Raw genomic sequence first — 18,136 nt, 5'->3', positions numbered from 1 at the left:
TCTGCAAACAGCTTTGCCTACCATTTGCATGAACGGCCTACGGGCGCTTTCCACACTCCTCTTCGCCTCCATCCCACCCCTCGGGGTCCCTAGGGCACCCAGCTGCGCCCCACAAAAGCACAGGGAGGCGACTCTGGTTTTGGTTTATTGCCCCTCAGCAGGCAGCAGGAGTCAGGACCCAGGCTGGGGCGGCCCGGCTCGGCCAGCGGGTCCCTACAGTGTGTGCAGGGGCGATCGCCCCCCGGGGAGATGCGCACTTGGGAATGTCTCGAAGTCGAGGAAAAGGGGCCGGCCAGTCGGTCCGGTCCGGCAGCGATCAGACGTCCAGAGAGGAGGCGGGGGACAGGGACGGGGTCCGGGAGGGCGTGGCGGCCGCCGGCCCCGCGCCCCCAGCGCCCAGCACGCGCCACTGGAAGATGCTGGCGTCCTTGCCGCCTAGTGAGACGAGGTACGAGTCGTCGTGCGTGAACCGGACGCTGGTCACGTGGCTGCCGTGGCCCCCGTACACGCGGCTCGGCGCCTGGCGGGGAGGGGAGGGTGAGCGGCAGCGCCGTCCGGGCCCGCCCTGGCCCGCGCCCCCGGCGCCCCGGGCAGCCTCACCTTGGCGCGCGCGCACGGGTACTGGAAGAGGTGCACTTTGCAGAAGTCATCGGCCACAGCCACCACGCGCTCGTCGTGGGAGCGGCACAGCGAGTTGATGTCGGTCCCGTCGGAGCCGTCCGGCCACACGCCTAGCACAGCGACGGCCTCAGCCCGGCCCCCTGCCCGCCACCACCCGCGGCCCAGCGTAGCCCCATCTCTGGCACTCGCTGCCACCAACAACCGGCCGCCTTCCAGGCAGTCCTTCCTGGTCCCGAGGGCGAAGGGGTAGGGGGCCCGTGGGCTGGGTCCTCCGCAGGTTCTCCGAACACCCGCCCGGCGTGCCGAGCCCACAGCGGGCTCCACCTCGTCCCGCTCGGGCCCCCCACCCCTGCTCACCGTACACGTGGAAGCCCAGCACGCAAGTGTAGGTGGCCCATTCCCTGTCTCGGCTCTCATAGCGATTCCTCAGCAGCTTGCAGCCTCCAGCCACGTCCCCTGGGGAGACAGCCGGCCCAGCTCAGCCCACCCTGCCCGCAGCTGGAAACATGCCCGAGAAGGCCAGGATGGTCAGACTGGTTTGAGGTGAGGCTCTGGCATGCGAACTGGTCCCTGTGCTCACTTCCGCCCCGCCCAGGGCAGAAACCCACCCCGGGTGCTCCCCGAGTTCTCCGAAAAGTTCCCGGAGAGCTTAGCAGCACCTCCTGTCTAGATAACTTCTCCACACCTGCCTTGAGAATCGGTTCCGGAACAATCTTTTCCGGGTGCATTTTTCAACTCCTTGTGGGAACAAGTCATGGGGTGAAACTGTGGTGGTTTTCTTACAAATCAGAAAATTTTCCATGTGTGTAATTCTGACGCCACTTCAACCACCTCCACTCCGTATCTAACAGCCCCTCTGCCTGGAGCTCCCCAAGTATTCCCCATTCATCTCAACCAGAAGCCCCTCTCGCTCCCTCGGGCCCCACCCCTTTCACTCACAGTAAAGAATCTCATAGTCTCCGGAATTGGACATGATGAAGTTCCCATCCTTGGACCAGTCAAGGTGGGTGATAAAGCTGGAGTGACCCTGGGAGCAACGGTCAAGAGTTTGCAAATGCAGCCACAACTTCCCATGCCCCTTCGTGCATCAGGCTCCTGTGGGTTTACCTGCCCTGCAACCTCGCTCCACCCTCCACCCCAGGGTCCTCACCACACAGCGGCCAAAGCGGCTAGACTTGGCACCATCACTGGAAACGCTATAGATGTAGATCATGTTGTCATGGGAACCCACGGCCAGGTACAACCCATCTGCGAAGAGAGTTGCTCAGAGAGAGGGAAGGGCCAGGGATGGATCTGAGTCCAGGGTGGGGGCGGCTCCCACCTGGGCTGTACCGGACCACCGAGAGTTGCTCGTTGCCATCAGTGACGTCAGAAACGATCTCTCTGGTCTCTGTGTCCAAAACCAACCACCTGAAAGGAAAGGGGGGAGGCCAGAATGTGAGAGGCACCCCTCCCCCCCGCCGAAGCCACCCTGGGCAGAAAGGCTATGATGCAGAAGGGAGGTTATCACATGCTTATGCTGGGAGTGGGAAGGGGCTGGGGCGGATGACAGCTGAGGGGCTCTGATGCTGTCTGGAAAAGAAATCAGAAATTACAGAGCGGGGGCCCACTGCACCAGCCTGGTGAGATCAAGGCCGCCACTTCCCTGTGGTGTTTCTCTCCCCTAGGCCCCTCCCTTTCCTGCTGCTTCTGCCACCTCGTCCACTCTCAGGCTTGGAGAAGAGAATGGTTGTGGGAAGGGGTGAAGACAGTTACCACTGAGAGCAAGGCAGGAGGGAGGCCTGGGCTGCAGCGAGAAGCAAAAGGAGATGAGAGGCACAACCCGGCTCCTGAGCGGCGATGGTCACTCTGAGCCACTTACCAGCGGCCCTCCCCAGAATCTCTGAACTCTCCCTCCCAGGCGTCCCGGCCGCCTCTCACCTGCCCGTGTTCAGTCCTACGGCCACAACTGCCCCACTTGGGTGGAAGTCAGCACAGAGTCCAGTCTCCTAGGAGGGGGAGAAGGCAAATTCAGGAAGATGCCCGTCCAGTCTGGGAACCCTGGGAACCAGGACTGATGCCTTGTCGTCTTGACCCTGGCCAGGTCAAAGCCTCCTCTTCCTACGGAGAGTTTGGGACAAGAGAGGAACAAAAGACCTGGGATGGAGGCAGGGTGTCCTCAGACTCTAAACAGGGGGTGGCACTCAAAATATTTAACCATCAGAACTGAGGCTCCCAGCTGTGCTGGAGATTAACCATTTAGCTTGCTGTTCCAAGAGGCCTCAGGGGTGGGGGGAGGGGCAGCAGTGTCCAGGCAGCGGCTTTTACCGATCAGTACAGAAGAGTGTATTTCAGCAGACAGTTCAGAGATGCCAGTGCAAACCGGCTGTCTCGGAGGAGCAGAAGAAAGAGGATGTCAGGGAAGGAATGGAGGCGTGGCCTAGGGTATGTGGCACAAAAGGCTTTACCTTGAGGTCGATGCTCCAGGCCAGAGCATGGCCCTCCCCGTCCCACAGGCAGAGCTGCCGGTCATGGCCACAGGTGAGGAAGCGGTTCTGGGAGGGATGTGTGCAGAGCCCCCAGAGCTCATCCGTGTGGCCCTGCAGCACAGCAGGGGCTGTCACCACTGCCCTGCCCCAGTAACCTCCCCCCCCTCCCCCTCACCAAGCCCTCTACCCCAACCTGTATGACAGGGGAGAAGCCCTGGGTCAGATCTCCCCTCAGCAATGCATTCTTCGTGGTTCCCACAAGCAGCTCAGAGCCCAGACCTTCAGCAATGGCCCGCACGGCCCCAAAGTGTTCTGGGATCTGCAGAGTGGCGGAAGAATGTCAAGAACCCACTGACTATTCCTCCTGCCTCTCCCTCCCCTGACCCCAGAGCAGCCCTCACCTCGGCCTCCTGGAGGGCCACCAACCCAGGCCCCCACTGCACCAGCCGGCGGTCCCGTCCACCACCACTCAGCACCGTCCCATCTCGCAGCAGACACAGGGCAAAGATGGAGCCTTCGTGAGCATGGGCCTGGGCCACGATCCCGTAGGTCTCTATTGGCAAAGCCCCGGGGGGAACAGGGATAGCCTGAGCCACCACGGTACAGTGGTAACTTCCGGCTGGCGAGTGCCTACTGAACGCTAGCTACCTCTGATTCTCATGACTGCCAGAGCAGCTGTCATTCTCATGAATTTCCAGAGAGGAAAAGCGAGGCTCCGAGAACTGGGGGGACTTCCTAAAGGCCAGCTAGTGACACAGCTAGAGTTTCTGCCAGATACCTGGCAGCCCCAAAGCCCCAGCCATTCCTTCTGTTAGCTGCCCCTCACCCTTTTAGACCTGCTCCCTGCCAACCCTACACACACCCCTGGAACAAGCAACTCTCAGGGTAAGAAAGGTGAGAAGCCGTCTCCCCTGGCCCAGACCCTTCTAAGGTACTGGACTTCCCAGATGCCATCCCCAGCCACATACCTTTGGCCCCTCCCCTGCCTGGGGTCTTGGAGTCTGAGAGGCTCCGTCCCCAGGTGAGAATGTTCCCTTCTGAGTCTCCAGTGAGAATGTCTCCATCCGGGAGGAACACAAAGCAAGAGATAAACTTGGGTTTCTTGTATTTCTAGCCGGGAGAGGACACAGGGAGCAGAGGTCACAGGAAGCACAAAGCCACAAGCAGTTGGGGGCAGAGGGGCACTAGGGTCTGCAGTACTCAGAAAGGGCACTTCCATCTCCTCCCCGCCCCGCCCCCCACCTTCCACTCAGTACGCCTCACCCCAAAGACACCCTGTTTCCGGGCGAGGGTCCCATTCGCAGGAACCCCTGCTGCACCACTCCAGTTCCAGAAGTGGACATGAGATTTCCCACTGGTTACAATGCAGCTGCTGTCACGAGGGCTGAAGCCAACCGCCAGGACTGACTCATTTGTGCTCTGAAGGGAAGAGACCAGATTTAGCCACCCCAAGCCCTGAGCACCCTTGTTCTCCTTGACTGTCTTAAACATGCCTCCTGGCAGCTGGCCAGCGGCAGTCCAGCAACCCTGCCTGGACCCTGGTCCGCTCTCTATTCCCCACCACTCTAGTCCCTAACGCATCCCTTACAAGGTCAGAACAGCCATGGGCCCTGGTTCACAGAGGAAGAAACCAAGGCTCATGGGCCAGGTTTGCCGTTGGCAGGTGACCCAGCCAGAAAGGAAGTCAGCGGGTCCCTCTGAGCTCCCTGCCTCACCAATCCCATCAACCCACCCCCCGAGCCTCAGAGCCTGTCCAGACCACCTGGACCCTGCACCTTGATCTCAGCCAGTTTCATTCCTCGGCTGCAGTCCCACACCGACAGCATGTGCTCGTTGGAATCATCCACGACACAAAGAAAAGCACCCTGATCCTGAGGATGGGAGGAAACACACTGAAGGGGCTGGGTGAGCCCTCGGAGGCCTGGGACCTGTGGCCACTGGGCAGCTCGCCATCACAGGCTGAGAGGGCAGGAGAAGTTGGCACGTGTCCCTCTCTCAGGAGAGCCAGCTGGGTAGGGTTCTGGAGGGCCAGACCTTCCAGGACCTCCAAGTGATATGCAACTGTGGGGTGCCCCGGGGCAAAAAGAGGGGTCTGTAAGCCTTGGGGCCAGCTCACCGCAGCGGAAAAGGCCAGGGCCCCCACACCCCTCTCGAAGGCCCCCAGTCCAATCTCCTGCAGCTTCAGCAGCGTCTCTGAGTCCCAGACGTGAACCACAGGCTGCAGGGGCTGGGGGAGGAGACAGGGTCAGGGGTGCGAAAAAGACTGGGTGAGCATTCCGTGCTGCCTGCTTGGTGTTGGACGTCGGCCTTACCTTCCCATCCTTATCCACTCCAGCTGTCTGTCCCGAGGCTACCCGAACGCCATCAGGGTGAACGGCAAGGCTGAGTGAAAGAGGAGACACTCCAGGGAAAGGGGGTCTCTCGAGGCCCACCCAAGACGCGCTGCACGACCACTCTTCTCCACTGCTCCTTGGCACCCTCCCAGACCCTCTTGCTGCCAAGCCCACCAGTCTCCTGCCCCAGGCCCCTCACCAGCGAACGCAGTCCGTGTGTCCCCGGTAATGTCTCTGGCCACCACCTCCAGGACCCCCTGGGCCTCCCCCAGGCCGGTACAGCACCACCACACAGGCGATAAAGTAGACCACCTCCCCGGAGCGCAGCACAAACAGGTTAGAGCGGGAGTCCCGACCCCTATACCCATACCTGGGGCAGGGACCATGGTCAAGGAAAGGGTAGGATGATGGGCAAGGAGAGGAAGAAGGGAGAGGATCAGAGCTTCTGGCTGTGTAACATCAGCAATAGGAGGGGAGGGGAGGATTCAGTGGGCTCCTTGAGAAACGCAAGAGAAGACCTCAAAGAGGGGAGGGAGGGGGTCCCAAGGTGGGAAAGGTGGTTCCCATGGGACTGGAGGGGGCAGGATACACCCAGTCAAGGCTAAGGGTCTCCGGGGGTGGGCCGCTGGGCAGCTCCTCAAGGCTGCGGATGCCAGACGGGATGTACATGGTAATGGGCCGGCCACGAAGGAACATCTTCACTGAGATGCCTTCTACAGAAAAAAAGGGGGGCGTCAACCAGCACCCTGCAGCCCTCCCTTCCAGGACAGCCAGAGCAAAACTCCACCCACCACACCTCACGGGTGCCCCAAAACAGCTCTTGGGACTGCACCCCAAACCCTAACTACCGCCAGCTTAGTTCTTCCCTCTGTACATACCCAAATTGTAATTGCTCCTCCGGGATCCAGGACCCCCAGGGCTGGACAAGGGGTCTTTCCCACCACGGCTGTTGGGACGAGAGAAGAGCGTGGGGCCTGGGGCAGGGACTAAGACCCCCCATGGAGGAGGGGCGGAACACAAGAAAGGAGGGGCCTCCGGAGACCACAGGCCCCTCTGCGGGCTTTCGTGTGCATCTTGCGTGTCAGGGTCCTGGCATAGGAGGGGACTCTAGTCCCATTTAGGAGATGAGAAGACTGAGGCTGAAGGACTAAGCACCCAGCACAAGGACTCGAAGCTTGTTAAGAGGCAGTGCAGGTGCCAGGCCCTCTCCTCCAGCCCACCAGGCCTCTGGCTATTGGTCTTTTTCCCATTTGTAAAATAGGACCAAAGTGAATCCAGAATGCATACCAGCCCTGCCTTTCTGGGAGGTAAGCAAGAGAGCCCTCCGTTTCAAGGGTAAAGTGACAGATAACTCCAGAGATCACGGGTGATAACCATCAATCACAAGGAGCAGAGATCACTTGGTGACAATATCTCTTTAGAAGGCCGGCGCCGTGGCTCAATAGGCTAATCCTCCACCTTGCGGCGCCGGCACACCGGGTTCTAGTCCCGGTCGGGGTGCCGGATTCTGTCCCAGTTGCCCCTCTTCCAGGCCAGCTCTCTGCTATGGCCAGGGAGTGCAGTGGAGGATGGCCCAGGTGCTTGGGCCCTGCACCCCATGGGAGACCAGGAAAAGCACCTGGATCCTGGCTCCTGCCATCGGATCAGCACGGTGCGCCGGCTGCAGCGGCGGCCATTGGAGGGTGAACCAACGGCAAAGGAAGACCTTTCTCTCTCTGTCTCTCTCTCTCACTGTCCACTCTGCCTGTCAAAAATTTAAAAAAAAAAAAAATCTCTTTAGAGACTGAGGAAGGATGGGCTTAGGATGAACGTTCAGGTGTCCTGAAGCCTGCACACACTACCTCTGGCCACCAACATGTCTCCTGGTCCTCGAAAAGTAAGCAGATCAGTGCTCGGCAGATTTAGGGGGAAGGAGGGCTGAAGCTCTGTGTACAGCCATAGGTGAACATCACGGGAGCTTCTTGGAGTCTTGTAATATGGTGAAAAGGGCGAGGGAACTGGTACCAGCAACAGTTGGGTTCAAATCCTGACTTTAGCTGTGTGACCACAGGCAAATGACTTACCCTCTCTGGGCCTGCTTCCTCAGCTGTGCAATGGACAGCATGACTGACCTACCCACAGGGATGCTGGGGGCATTGAATGAGGTGGAAGAGGCCCAAGGTTTAGCACAGTGCCTGGGACAGAGCAGGCACTCCAGGAGTGCTGGCTCCTTTCTTCCCCCTGCTCCGCCCAGGGAAGGGAGGTTGAGGGATGTGGAGAGACAACAGCCTGAGCCTGCCGGGAAGAACTGAGGGTAGCCCCGCCCACCTCTCCGTGCTCCCTGACCGCAGTAACAGGTTAGCCGAGGAAGCCGCCTTCCTGGACAGTTTCTGCCGAGGCCGCTCGGAGGGGGAGGAAGACGAGGAAGAGTTTCTCCGGGGCCTGGCAAAAGCATAGTGAGCCGGTCAGGGGCTTTCCCTCTGGACTTTGCTCCCCGAATCTGCCCCCCCTTTCCCAGACACCATTACAGGACACCTACGTGTCAGCGCGTGGTGGGGGCTGCACAGGCCTGAGGATCCCAGGGGGGCCAGGGGAGCCAGCACCACTGCTGCTGCTGCCCCCTCCCTCAGACTGGGTCCAACTGGGCTCCTCGCTGCCTCCCTGAGGGACTGGGGGCCCGTTGCTCAGGCCAGGGGGTCCAGGGGACGGCTCCATCTCCACCTCCATGTCCGTCTGGGTGCCCCGGCTCACCAAGGATGGGCTGCATGTGGGCGGCAGCCCTGGGGGCGCCGCAGGGCTGCTGGGGAGACAGTGAATCACCACCCAGAAGGCGCAAGGCCCCAGGAAGGAGGACAGGTGTGTGCAGATGTGCATACCTGGCCCTTGCAGGAGCTGGTGCACCAGAGCCCTGCAGGGAGCTGGGGGCGCCCTGCAGCCGCAGCAGGCGAAGGGCTTCTGCCAGGGCTGCCTTTACCAACTCCATCTCCTCCTCCTGCACCCGAAGCCTCCGGCTCAAGGACTGCAGGCCCTCCTGAGCAGGGCCCTCACCTGGGCAAGGGGCGAGAGGCACTGAGAATGTTCCACCACCTGGAGAAAGGGTGGAGGGGTGCCGTCCTCCTAGGACTGTACATTTATCCAATAGCACTGCCCTCCTGAAGCAGCCTGGGGCTTGGAGCCTGGTCCAGAGGGGGAGGAGACGGCCGGTAGAGGATCAAGGGCCTCCTCCTGGCAGGGCGGGCAGGAGCCTGGCAAAGCTCCCTTCCTGCTGCCGTCTCAGCCTCCGCAAAGACAGGGAGTACCATGGAGTACCAGGGGAAAATATGGAGTACTGCCGAGGAACGTGGGAGCCGCGGGGAGAGAGAGAGAGAGAGGCGCGGTCCTGCAGGGGGACCGCAGCCCCCCCTCCCCTCCGTCTTTGCACCAGCAAGCGCAGGTCTCCAGCGAAAGCAGAGTAACTGAGCCGGGGTCGCGGGGAGAGGGGAGGGGGCACCACAGCAGAGTCAGATGGAGGACCTCGAGTACAGGGAGTACAGGAAGAGACCCAGAGTGGCAGGAGAGGGTGTCGTGGTGAGCAGGGTGGGAGTGAAGGTCCCAGGGTTAACGGTGGGGCTCCGAAGTAAAAAGACCCAAAACACCAGGAGAAGAGGCCCAGCGTTAACACAGTGGGCAGGGGAAGACCCAGGGCCCCGGTAACACGGGGGGCACAAGGACGTTGGGCAAGTTTGAAATGACAGGAGGAGGACCCAAGCAACCAGGCAGAGCGCCCTGGGCAACCGTGTAGGATGCTCAGAGCCCCTGGGACGCAGGAGCACGCGGGGACGCCACCAGACAGCCGTCGGGCGCCCGACGGGCCAGGCGCTCCGGGAAGGGGCACGCCGCCCGCCCCGCCCCGTACTCACCGGGCCCCGCGGCCCCGTCCATCCGGCCCCCGGGTTGCTCCGAGCGGCGGCGGCGGAGGCGTCTAAGCCGCGGGGGCCATGGCCGGGGAGAGGGGAAGGGGAAGCACCCCGGGACGCGCGCGCTGGGGTGCCGTGCCACCCCCCGGGGGCGCTGTCGGGTGCGGGGAAAGGGCCTGGAGGGGGCGCTGTGGGGCCGGGGCCGCGGTCTCCAGGGCCCGTCCCGGCCTCGGACTCTCCCGGGGCCGCTCTGGGCTCCCGGGGGTGGGGTGGCGGGGCCGTCCCGGGCCCCAGCGCCGCAGCACAAACAGGCGCCGGACGCGGAGCCGCCAGGAAGCGCGGGAGGGGGGGCGGGTCCGGGGGGGGGGCCGGGCCGCCTGGTAACCCCTCCCTGTCCGGACCTCGCCGCGCGGCCCGGGGGCGGGGCCAGAGGCTGACCCCCTCGCCCCTTCCTGGCCTCGGTTCTCCAAGCCCTTCCCGGTCCCCGCCCCCAGATTCCCAGGGGATCGCGGAGGCTGCGCGTGCCCTGAGGTCTCCGCCCCCCAGCCCCTGGCGCCTTAGGGTTGAGCCGACCAAACACCCCACTTCCGCGAGGGGGCAGGGGCGGGGTCACGAAACGGGCCCTCTGCCCGGGGGCGGGGCTTTTCCTAAGGGGGCAAGGCCAAGGCATCCCGAATTGGACCTGGCGGCAGCTTATTAAGGCTAGGGGAGAGAGGATGCCCAGGGTATTGGGGTCAGGGTGGCATTAGCCCAGCTCAAGCCGAGCTAGGCTGACTCAGCGACCTGCTCCGGCCGTCCCCCATCCCCGACAGCCCTGCACTCTCTGGGGCAGACATGGGAGATGGCGCCGGTGCTGCCCCTGGTGCTGCCCCTCCAGCCCCGTATCCGTCTGGCGCAGGGGCTCTGGCTCTTCTCCTGGCTGCTGGCGCTGGCCGGTGGCCTCACTCTCCTCTGTAGCGGGTACCTCCTGATCCAGCTGTGGCACCTTGGCACCTTCCTGGCTCCCTCCTGCCCATTCTCTGCCCTGCCCCAGACTGCTCTGGCGGCGGGCGCGGTGGCTCTGGGCACAGGACTGGGGGGTGCAGGAGCCAGCCGGGCAAGTCTGGATGCAGCTCGATACCCACCCTGGCGGGGGGTCCTGGGCCCGCTGCTGGTGGCTGGCACTGCTGTGGGCGGGGGGCTCCTAGTCTTCGCCTTGGGACTAGCCCTGGGTTTGCCTGGGAGTCTGGATGAGGGGCTGGAGGAGGGCCTGGGGACCGCCTTGGCTCACTACAAGGATACAGAGGTGCCTGGGCACTGTCATGCCAAACGGCTGGTGGATGAGCTGCAGCTGAGGCACCAGTGCTGCGGGCGCCATGGGTACAAGGATTGGTTTGGGGTCCAGTGGGTCAGCAGCCGTTACCTGGACCCCAGTGACCAGGACGTGGTTGAGTGAGTGATTCGTTTCTTTTTTCTCCTCTTTCTCCTCCCCAGAGAGGGCTCCCTCCCCCTGCCCTGAAGCCCCACCTCACCCAGGCAGGCAATAAATAGAGCATGGTGGTTGAGAGGATGGGTCATAGCCCTGCCATTTTTCAGCTGTGGAACCCAGGGCATGTTGCCAAACCACTCTGGGCCCATTTCCTAGTCTGTAAAATGAGATAATAGCATCTATCTTATAGTTACCTATCATATAAACTTGTGAAGATAAACTGAGCTATGCATGCCTGGTGCCTAGTAAAGAGTAAATGTTTTTACTACTGGTTTTCTCTCCCCAACCCCTCCGGCCCTCTGCTCCCTCGGCCCCCTCTGTCTCCAGCTGTCCTAACGGCCCTGCCCTGACCTTTGCAGCCGGATCCAGAGCAACGTGGAAGGCCTCTACCTGATTGACGGCGTCCCTTTCTCCTGCTGCAATCCCCACTCACCTCGGCCTTGCCTGCAAAGCCGGCTCTCGGACCCCTATGCCCACCCCCTCTTCGATCCTCGACAACCCAACCTAAACCTCTGGGCCCAAGGGTGCCACGGGGTGCTGTTGGGGCACCTGCAGAGTTTGGCAAGCACACTAGGCAGTATGCTGGCTGTCACCTTCCTGCTCCAGGTGAGTCAGCAAAGTGTCTGGGGCCTCCTATCTGGGACCCAGTGTGGCCTCCAACCTTGATTCTTTCTCCTCGCTTTGCCCACAGGTTTTGGTGCTCCTGGGCCTGCGGTACCTGCAGACAGCGCTGGAGGGGCTGGGAGGGGTCATCGATGGGGAAGGAGAGACGCAGGGCTATCTCTTTCCCGGTGGGCTGAAAGACATGTTGAAAACAGCCTGGCTTCAGGGAGGGGTTGCCCCCAGGCCAGCACCCCAGGAGGCCCCACCAGAAGAGGAGGGTCCACCTGAGGCCTAGTGACCTGGAGCTTGGGGTGTGGGATTGGGGGGGAAGGGATGCAGGAAGGACTGACAAGTCTGGAAACCTCAGACCCCCCACCAAGGCTCCAGGTGTATGTGGGGGGGTGGGGTGGGGGGTGTCTTTGGGATTAAAAGGGTTAAGGAGTCATTGACCTGGACTGAGATGAAAAGGGAAACCGGGTGTCCTAGGGCCCACTGGACCTTATGGCCAGCACCACAGGGAACAGAAAACAGGCTGATGGGAAAGCGACAAGTGTCACGGGAAGACAGGAGGCTGCTTCTGGTGCACAGACTCAATAAAGTTCTAGATGGAAGCTGCTGCTCTTTCTCATCAAGGGAGGGTCCCCCCCACCGCCACCCCCCCCCCCAAGAGAACTGATTTCTGCCTCACGGAGAAGCCAGGACTCCAGAGCTTGGACCCCAGCTGGGCCCGTGCAGGAAAAGGTGCCCACATCTGGGAGGATCAGAAAGCGAGAACAGGATGCGCAAGGGAGAGGACAACAGGCGGCCCCTCCAAGTTGAAATTCTTTATTCTGGAGGTAGGAGGAGGGTCTGCATGCTCAGGTGGGGAGGGTCCAGCCCAGCTCCTCCGGCCCCCAGTGCACGCCCAACCCCAATAAGTTACCCAGTCCCTCTGCTGCCCTCCCCCCCGAGTCCGGCTGTCCCTCTGCTCACCCCAGACAAGGCTGACCTGGCTCAACACAAGGGCTGCTTGTCCCCAGCCTGTGGGCAGTGCCACATGGCAGGCTGGGGGAGGGGAGAAGCAGCTGGGCCACACCCTGGGGCCAGAGGCTCTGAGAGGCCAGGACTCAGAAAGCCACATTCCGGGCTGGCCTGGAGCCTAGTCCCACAGGTCTGTTCCTGAAATGAGGTGGTAGCTGGGGTGGGGCCGCCATCACACCTCGATGGCGGGGTCTGAGGCGCGGCCCTGCCGCTGCAGCTGCTCCTCCTGCTTCATCTTGGGCTTCTCTGTGCGTGTGTGCCACACCAGCACCTGTGCCAGGAAGGTTCAGTTAGGGCTGGGCCCACAGAGCCGGGCCTCGGGGGCCCACAAGGTGGAGTGGATTCCCTGACCCCCTCTATGGATGGCAAAATGCGAAGGGCAGGGGGCGGGCAGGCTCTAGTGCCTCTAAAGTGGAGCCCTGTCCCCGCCCCTCTGTCAGCCACAGAGCGTCCAGGACCCTGAGAGACACAGGGGAACACCCTCCCTCCTTGGCTCCCCACTGCCCCTTTGGGAGAGTAAGCAAGGTGACTCGGAGATCGGGGTGGGGGGGCCTCCTAGTCCAAACCCCCCATCCCCAGGGGCCATCCCAGATGTGCCCACTTCCATCCCCTTACCCGAGTGCAGTTGGCAGCCCGGGGCTCCAGGTCCTTGGGATCCACGAGGTGGCTCAGGAGACTGCTCTCCAGGTGGCCCCGGGGAGCAGTAGCATCAAACTGGGCATTGGGCTTCGCCAACAGCAAGGGCAGGGCGACAGCAAATCCCGCCATATCCATGGGGAAGGGCCTGTTGGGCTCCCACGCTGTGTGGAAGCCCACAACCCGGCCATCCTGTACCCGAGGGCCCTCGAATCGCAGGCCGCCCACCAGCCCCACAGGCCACACTGAGACACCACGGGTCCAGCGCATCTAATGGAGGTCAGGAGAGAAAACAGAGGGGGGTGGCCCATAGGGAAGGAGGCAGCAGGAAGAGCCACTTGGGCTCACTCTGCCCCATGCTCCCCACTCCTCACCCAGCAGCCTGCAGCAGCACTGGGAACCATGGTAACGGATGATGCTGGTCCCCAGCTGGCTTTTTCCCCATCCCCATGCCAGCACTCACCTCCTCAAAGAGCTCGCGGCTGTAGGTGTTGTCATCGTCAGCAAAGTACACAACTCCGTGGGTCCCTGGTGGTGGTGGGTCCTTCTCTCCCCCTACAGCACCCCCTTTGCCCCGGAGCCAGTCCAGGGCCTTATTCCGCTGCTCTACACCACGGGGCCGAACCCAGCCTGGCTCGCCCTCCCGAAGCCGCTGGGCCTTGGGGGTGAGGACCGCCAGGTGTGTGAAGAGGAGGCCGGAGGCAGCCAGCAGTCCTGAGACCAGTGGGGTGGGGCCCTCGGCGTCCTCCACCAGCAGCCAGTGCAGCCGGGGCACGAGGCTCAGGGTCTGGGACAGCCGCACCAGCTCTGCCTTCTGCACCAGCCTGCAGGGGGAGAGAGGCAGCGCGTGCTCACTGCAGCCCGGACTCACAGCTGCTCCCGGGCATCTCCCGCGGCCTCTCCCCAGCAGCGCCCAAACCCCCTTTCTTGCCAGTCACCTTCGCGCTGATGCTCACCTGCCCTGTTTCTCCAGACCATGTCTGTCACCCACCTCCTGGGTTTGAACCCCTGCTGTGTAACTGATTAGGTCAGCAACCTTGGGAAAATGGCTCATTCTCCCTGGCCTCAGTTTCCTCATGTGTGAAATGGGACTAACAGTACCTTTAAGGATGACATTTTAAAGATCAATTAAGACGGTGACTTTCTAAAGCACAAGTAAACCAGGTTCTTTTGCCTTGTGAGCTGGGTTTCCAGAAAGGAATTTATTTTAGTCAAGCCCCTTGGCTTATTCCACACCAGGCGAAGATTTGAGTTTAGGCACTGGGAAATGGGAGGCGTGGCAGCTTCTGCGTATCTATGTCTCCAGCTCTGCCTGCCAGCCCCAGGTTGGTGGTGTGCACCTAGGAAGGGAGCGCTGTGCAGAGCTGTCTGTGTCTGGATGGCTCTGCCACCTGGGTCCAGAGAGGTGTGTGTGTTAACAGGCCTGTTAGGTGACAGGTACAATACCACATTCCCCTGTAGCTTCTGTCAGCAATAAGGCTTCAGTTTGATTTAAAATGTAGTCAAAACAAATGTAAAGCACTTAACGCCAGCCTGACATGGAAACAACAGCTGGTTGTAACCACTTCTAGACCCTGGTATGACTGCCCGCTTCCTTATTCAGGAATTTTTAAAACTTTTTCACCACAGGATTTCTATGGAGAGAGTTAACTCACTGGCAAGCCCAAAATTTCTTTAAAGCGTTATTATTCTCTCCTAAAATTTAGCAGGACCTTTGTATTCTGCTTCAAAGTCTAGCCATATCTCTGTCCTAGAAGAATGAGCATTTTCCCGTAAGTCTTGGGGTGAAGACGTGGGTCACTTAGTCTGTCGTTTGGCATGCTCTACTTTGAGCAACATCCCCCAACCCTGTGCCTCCCCGAACTCGCAGCCCTTCTGGGTGCTCCAGACCCCATACCTGGCGTAGGTGGGGGTAACAACATAGATAGTAGGCAGGGCCTCGGGTTCGGGGGGCTGGGCGGGGACAGGGGGTGGGCGCCGGAGATCTGCTTGCAGCTGGGAGATCCTCAGATCCTTCTGCCGAAGCTGCTCCGCGGCGGCCCGCAGGGGAGGGAGGCAGTCACATGGCTGGCCTGGTCCCAGGAAGCACCAGTCAGGAAAGGGGGTGGGAGCAGAGAATCAGAACATTCAGCATCCCAGGGGACCAGACCCTCACTGAGATCCCCTTACTGCCCCTCTGCTGCCGTGGAAGGCACCGCTTCAACTGGCAGCCTCTCTCCACCTTTCATAAATTCTAAGTTTCATCTGGACACTGAGCAGACAATCTACCTCTGTTCTTTCTGCCTGCTGGTCCTAATTTTGTCTTCTGGATGCCCTTAAACAGGGCAGCCTTTCAAATACCTGAGGCTCATGCGGTGGCACTGTCACTAAGCCCCTGCGTAAGAGGCAGGGTTCAACCTGTCTCCTTGTCTGTGACCAAAGACTCATTAAATTCATCGATGCCATCATTGGATAAATATTTATTGAATGCTCCTCGGGGGAGGCACTGCCTTTGGGGCAAAACAGACGCGGTCTCACCCCTTACGGCGCTTTCAGGTTGGTAAGGGAGGCAGACAGTAAGCAAAGCAGCAAATTAACAAAATCGCTACGGCCATGAAGGGAATACATAGGGTAGAGAATAAAAGGGAATCGGGAAGAGATGACTGTAGCTAGGGTGGTCAGGGGAGGTGACATTCGAGCTAGGATAAGAGGCAACCAGGGAAGACCCGGGACACAAGCACGGACAGAGGGACCTGGTGAAGCTTGCGCGAGCAATCAGCCTGGGGTTTTGGGAGGAGCTGTCAGGAAGGCAGGCCGGCCGGAGCAGAGCAGGGGAGAGGGGAGCAAGTGGGGCTCGAGAGGCGAACGGCGACAGGATCATGCAGGCCTTGCAGGCTCGGCCGAGGTGCGGCGGGGAGCCGCGGTGCGTCCCAGGGAGGGCCAGTGCGCCCGCGGCCGCAGAGGGCCGTCCGTGGGGCCGAGCGGGATGGGTGGACGCACCCCCGCCCCGCCCCGCTCACCGAGCTGCACCAGCGCGTAGAGGAGGCCGGCGATCGACACCAGGAAGTAGGCGAGAAACACGTTCTTCAGCTTCAGCTTCATGGCCGCGCCGCCGCGGGCGCAGGAGCACGGGGGTCCCCGCCCCCGCCGCCAGCCCGCAGGCCCCGCCCCTGCACCGACCCCGCCCTCCCAGCGCTTCTCCACTGGGCCCGGGAGCGGGGGGCTTGGCCTCGCCGCCCGGGCTCAGCACTTCCGGTCATCTGTGCTGTGCCCCCCGCCACCCGAGTCAATTTCCGGTCTCTCCGCCTAGTTCCGGGAACCGCGGACTGACGTCATATCCGGTGTCAGGGCCGGGGTGGAGGCACGTGGGAGCCACCTCTAGACCCGCCCGCTGGGCGCGGAGTTTAAAGCCGGTCCTCGCACCCAGCCTCCCCTGGTGTTCATTCATCCGCTCGCCAGCCGGGGCACCCACTAGCTTGTTACACAGTGAATGGAATTCGGGGCCTGCCATGTGCCCGGCGGGTACAAGAGCGTCCCAAGAATCCTCGCCGGAATCCTGACATAGTCGGCATCGCCAAGGTTGTAGGTAAGAGGGCGCAGGGGCAGAGACCCTGAACCACTTCGTTTTCTGGAGCTTGGTTTTCAGAGGCTGCTCCGGGATCGCTCGTCCTCACTGCTGGTGCGGGCAGGACCGCCACACACAAGGAAAGCCGCCTCGTGCATGCCACGTATGATGTCTGCTTCCACAGGAAGGCTGCTCCGTTCTCCCTTTGCGTCCTGGCACGCTGCACCTCTGGGAGACACCTGTAGGGAACTCTACCTCCCCACTGTCACAAGCAAACTTTCTTTTGAGCAGCTCCTTGAGGCTGATTATTTGGTGACACCCAAGCAAACAGGCCCCTGTGTCCACTAACAAGATGGGCAAAAATGATGTCATTCCCACGGGGTGGTTTTCTATGCCCCTTCCACATACCTGATTCCGGGATCTGCACAGTCTCCCATGGCCCACATTTCTGCAGCAGGTGCCTGGGGGAAGAGGTGTGCCAAGGCAGGCCACCTACAGGCAACTGGAACTATTCCCTGAGCTGGGGAATCCCATGAACTCGGCTCCACATCCTCACAAACACAAGCCATCCTTAGCTGCCATTTTTCCTACTTACAAATAGCCAATTCAGGAAGGGACGGGAGTATAGTTATATTCTCAGAATTGTTCTATAAAATACATGAAATCTATTCTGCATTAATAAATTTTTTAAGAATTTTTAAATAGCCAACTCAGGGCCAGTGTTATGGCTGCTACTTGCGACGCTGGCATCCTGTATCAGAGCACAGGTTCACATCCGTTACTGTTTTAGTCCAGCTCCCCAAATAATGCACCTGGGAAAGCAGCAAAGGATGGCCCAAGTACTCACATGGAACACTCCGTTGGAACTCTGGGCTCCTGGCTTTGGTCTGGCCCAGTCCTGGCTGTTGTGGCCATTTGGGGAATAAACCAGCTGATGGAAGATCTCCATCTCTCCCTCTAGGTCACTGCCTTTTAAATATTTTTTTTTTTTTTTTGGACAGGCAGAGTGGACAGTGAGAGACAGAGAGAAAGGTCTTCCTTTGCCGTTGGTTCACCCTCCAATGGCCGCCGCGGCCAGCGTACCGCGCTGATCCGATGGCAGGAGCCAGGTGCTTCTCCTGGTCTCCCATGGGGTGCAGGGCCCAAGGACTTGGGCCATCCTCCACCGCACTCCCTGGCCACAGCAGAGAGCTGGCCTGGAAGAGGGGCAACCGGGACAGAATCCGGTGCCCCAACCGGGACTAGAACCCGGTGTGCCGGTGCTGCAAGGTGGAGGATTAGCCTAGTGAGCCACGGCGCCGGCCAATGCCTTTTAAATATTTTTTTTAAAAATTCTTATAAAAATTATCTTTTAAGATTGATGGTCCACAAAACAGAGAAAACTATTTCCTGTCACTAAACACTGGAAAATTTTCCAAAGTGCTGGTAGCTAGAGAAACAGCCTTTAGTGTGAGAATATGACTTTCCAGCTATTTCTACGCTAGGGAATTTCATCACCTCTGATCATCACTGATTAACTAGGCCTACTAAAACCAGATGGCCTTGTGGGCTGTTATGGCTATTAGCAA

The 18,136-nt window shown here is 60.5% G+C and overlaps 3 protein-coding genes across 7 annotated transcripts; 1 reads left to right on the top strand and 2 right to left on the bottom strand.

Annotated features, from left to right (window-relative positions):
- Positions 1-46: 46 nt before the first annotated feature.
- EML3 (EMAP like 3) lies at positions 47-9,975 on the bottom strand. Of its 4 annotated transcripts, none has more exons than XM_051833069.2 (22): positions 9,301-9,975; positions 8,278-8,449; positions 7,941-8,198; positions 7,730-7,843; positions 6,301-6,368; positions 6,012-6,135; positions 5,622-5,792; positions 5,402-5,471; positions 5,206-5,316; positions 4,865-4,960; positions 4,353-4,508; positions 4,058-4,199; positions 3,491-3,642; positions 3,283-3,408; positions 3,069-3,200; positions 2,542-2,609; positions 1,943-2,031; positions 1,772-1,869; positions 1,561-1,648; positions 979-1,077; positions 601-621; positions 47-520 (listed from the first exon to the last, which is right to left on the bottom strand). In XM_051833069.2, exons 1-22 carry the CDS (start codon positions 9,965-9,967, stop codon positions 90-92), a joined length of 3,453 nt encoding a protein of 1,150 aa, XP_051689029.2. In that variant the 5' UTR covers positions 9,968-9,975; the 3' UTR covers positions 47-89. The 4 variants fall into 4 exon arrangements, with proteins under 4 accessions (XP_051689029.2, XP_051689028.2, XP_017206031.2 ...); XM_051833068.2 differs by having other exon boundaries at positions 48-520; positions 7,941-8,201; XM_017350542.3 differs by having other exon boundaries at positions 128-520; positions 601-731; positions 7,941-8,201.
- A 135-nt stretch (positions 9,976-10,110) lies between these two features.
- Positions 10,111-11,979, top strand: ROM1 (retinal outer segment membrane protein 1). Its single transcript, XM_002721008.5, has 3 exons — positions 10,111-10,728; positions 11,125-11,371; positions 11,457-11,979. The coding sequence occupies exons 1-3, from the start codon at positions 10,139-10,141 to the stop codon at positions 11,661-11,663; spliced, it is 1,044 nt and encodes a 347-aa protein (XP_002721054.1). The 5' UTR covers positions 10,111-10,138; the 3' UTR covers positions 11,664-11,979.
- A 198-nt stretch (positions 11,980-12,177) lies between these two features.
- Positions 12,178-16,242, bottom strand: B3GAT3 (beta-1,3-glucuronyltransferase 3). 2 transcript variants are annotated; one of them, XM_070069513.1, is made up of 6 exons: positions 16,024-16,242; positions 14,922-15,096; positions 13,981-14,125; positions 13,488-13,848; positions 13,004-13,294; positions 12,178-12,659 (listed from the first exon to the last, which is right to left on the bottom strand). In XM_070069513.1, the coding sequence occupies exons 2-6, from the start codon at positions 14,944-14,946 to the stop codon at positions 12,561-12,563; spliced, it is 921 nt and encodes a 306-aa protein (XP_069925614.1). In that variant the 5' UTR covers positions 14,947-15,096; positions 16,024-16,242; the 3' UTR covers positions 12,178-12,560. The 2 variants fall into 2 exon arrangements, with proteins under 2 accessions (XP_069925614.1, XP_008272596.2); XM_008274374.4 differs by lacking the exon at positions 13,981-14,125 and having other exon boundaries at positions 16,024-16,241.
- Between the last annotated feature and the right edge of the window lie 1,894 nt (positions 16,243-18,136).

Source organism: Oryctolagus cuniculus, chromosome 1 (genome assembly GCF_964237555.1).
Source record: "Oryctolagus cuniculus chromosome 1, mOryCun1.1, whole genome shotgun sequence".
Classification (NCBI taxonomy): Eukaryota; Metazoa; Chordata; class Mammalia; order Lagomorpha; family Leporidae; genus Oryctolagus; species Oryctolagus cuniculus.
This window is presented reverse-complemented; position numbering and strand designations above follow the sequence as displayed.

Coding starts and splice junctions, on each gene's coding strand:
- EML3 (XM_051833068.2), bottom strand. CDS start 9,967: ATGCCTTGGCCTTGCCCCCTTAGGAAAAGCCCCGCCCCCGGGCAGAGG. Junction 8,202..8,277: donor CCAGCTCCTGCAAGGGCCAG/GTATGCACATCT, acceptor CTGTCTCCCCAG/CAGCCCTGCGGCGCCCCCAG. Junction 3,201..3,282: donor GCTTCTCCCCTGTCATACAG/GTTGGGGTAGAG, acceptor GCTGTGCTGCAG/GGCCACACGGATGAGCTCTG.
- ROM1 (XM_002721008.5), top strand. CDS start 10,139: ATGGCGCCGGTGCTGCCCCTGGTGCTGCCCCTCCAGCCCCGTATCCGT. Junction 10,729..11,124: donor AGTGACCAGGACGTGGTTGA/GTGAGTGATTCG, acceptor TGACCTTTGCAG/CCGGATCCAGAGCAACGTGG. Junction 11,372..11,456: donor CTGTCACCTTCCTGCTCCAG/GTGAGTCAGCAA, acceptor CTTTGCCCACAG/GTTTTGGTGCTCCTGGGCCT.
- B3GAT3 (XM_008274374.4), bottom strand. CDS start 16,105: ATGAAGCTGAAGCTGAAGAACGTGTTTCTCGCCTACTTCCTGGTGTCG. Junction 15,097..16,023: donor CTACGCGCTGGTGCAGCTCG/GTGAGCGGGGCG, acceptor TCCTGGGACCAG/GCCAGCCATGTGACTGCCTC. Junction 13,295..13,487: donor GCCGCGAGCTCTTTGAGGAG/GTGAGTGCTGGC, acceptor GACCTCCATTAG/ATGCGCTGGACCCGTGGTGT.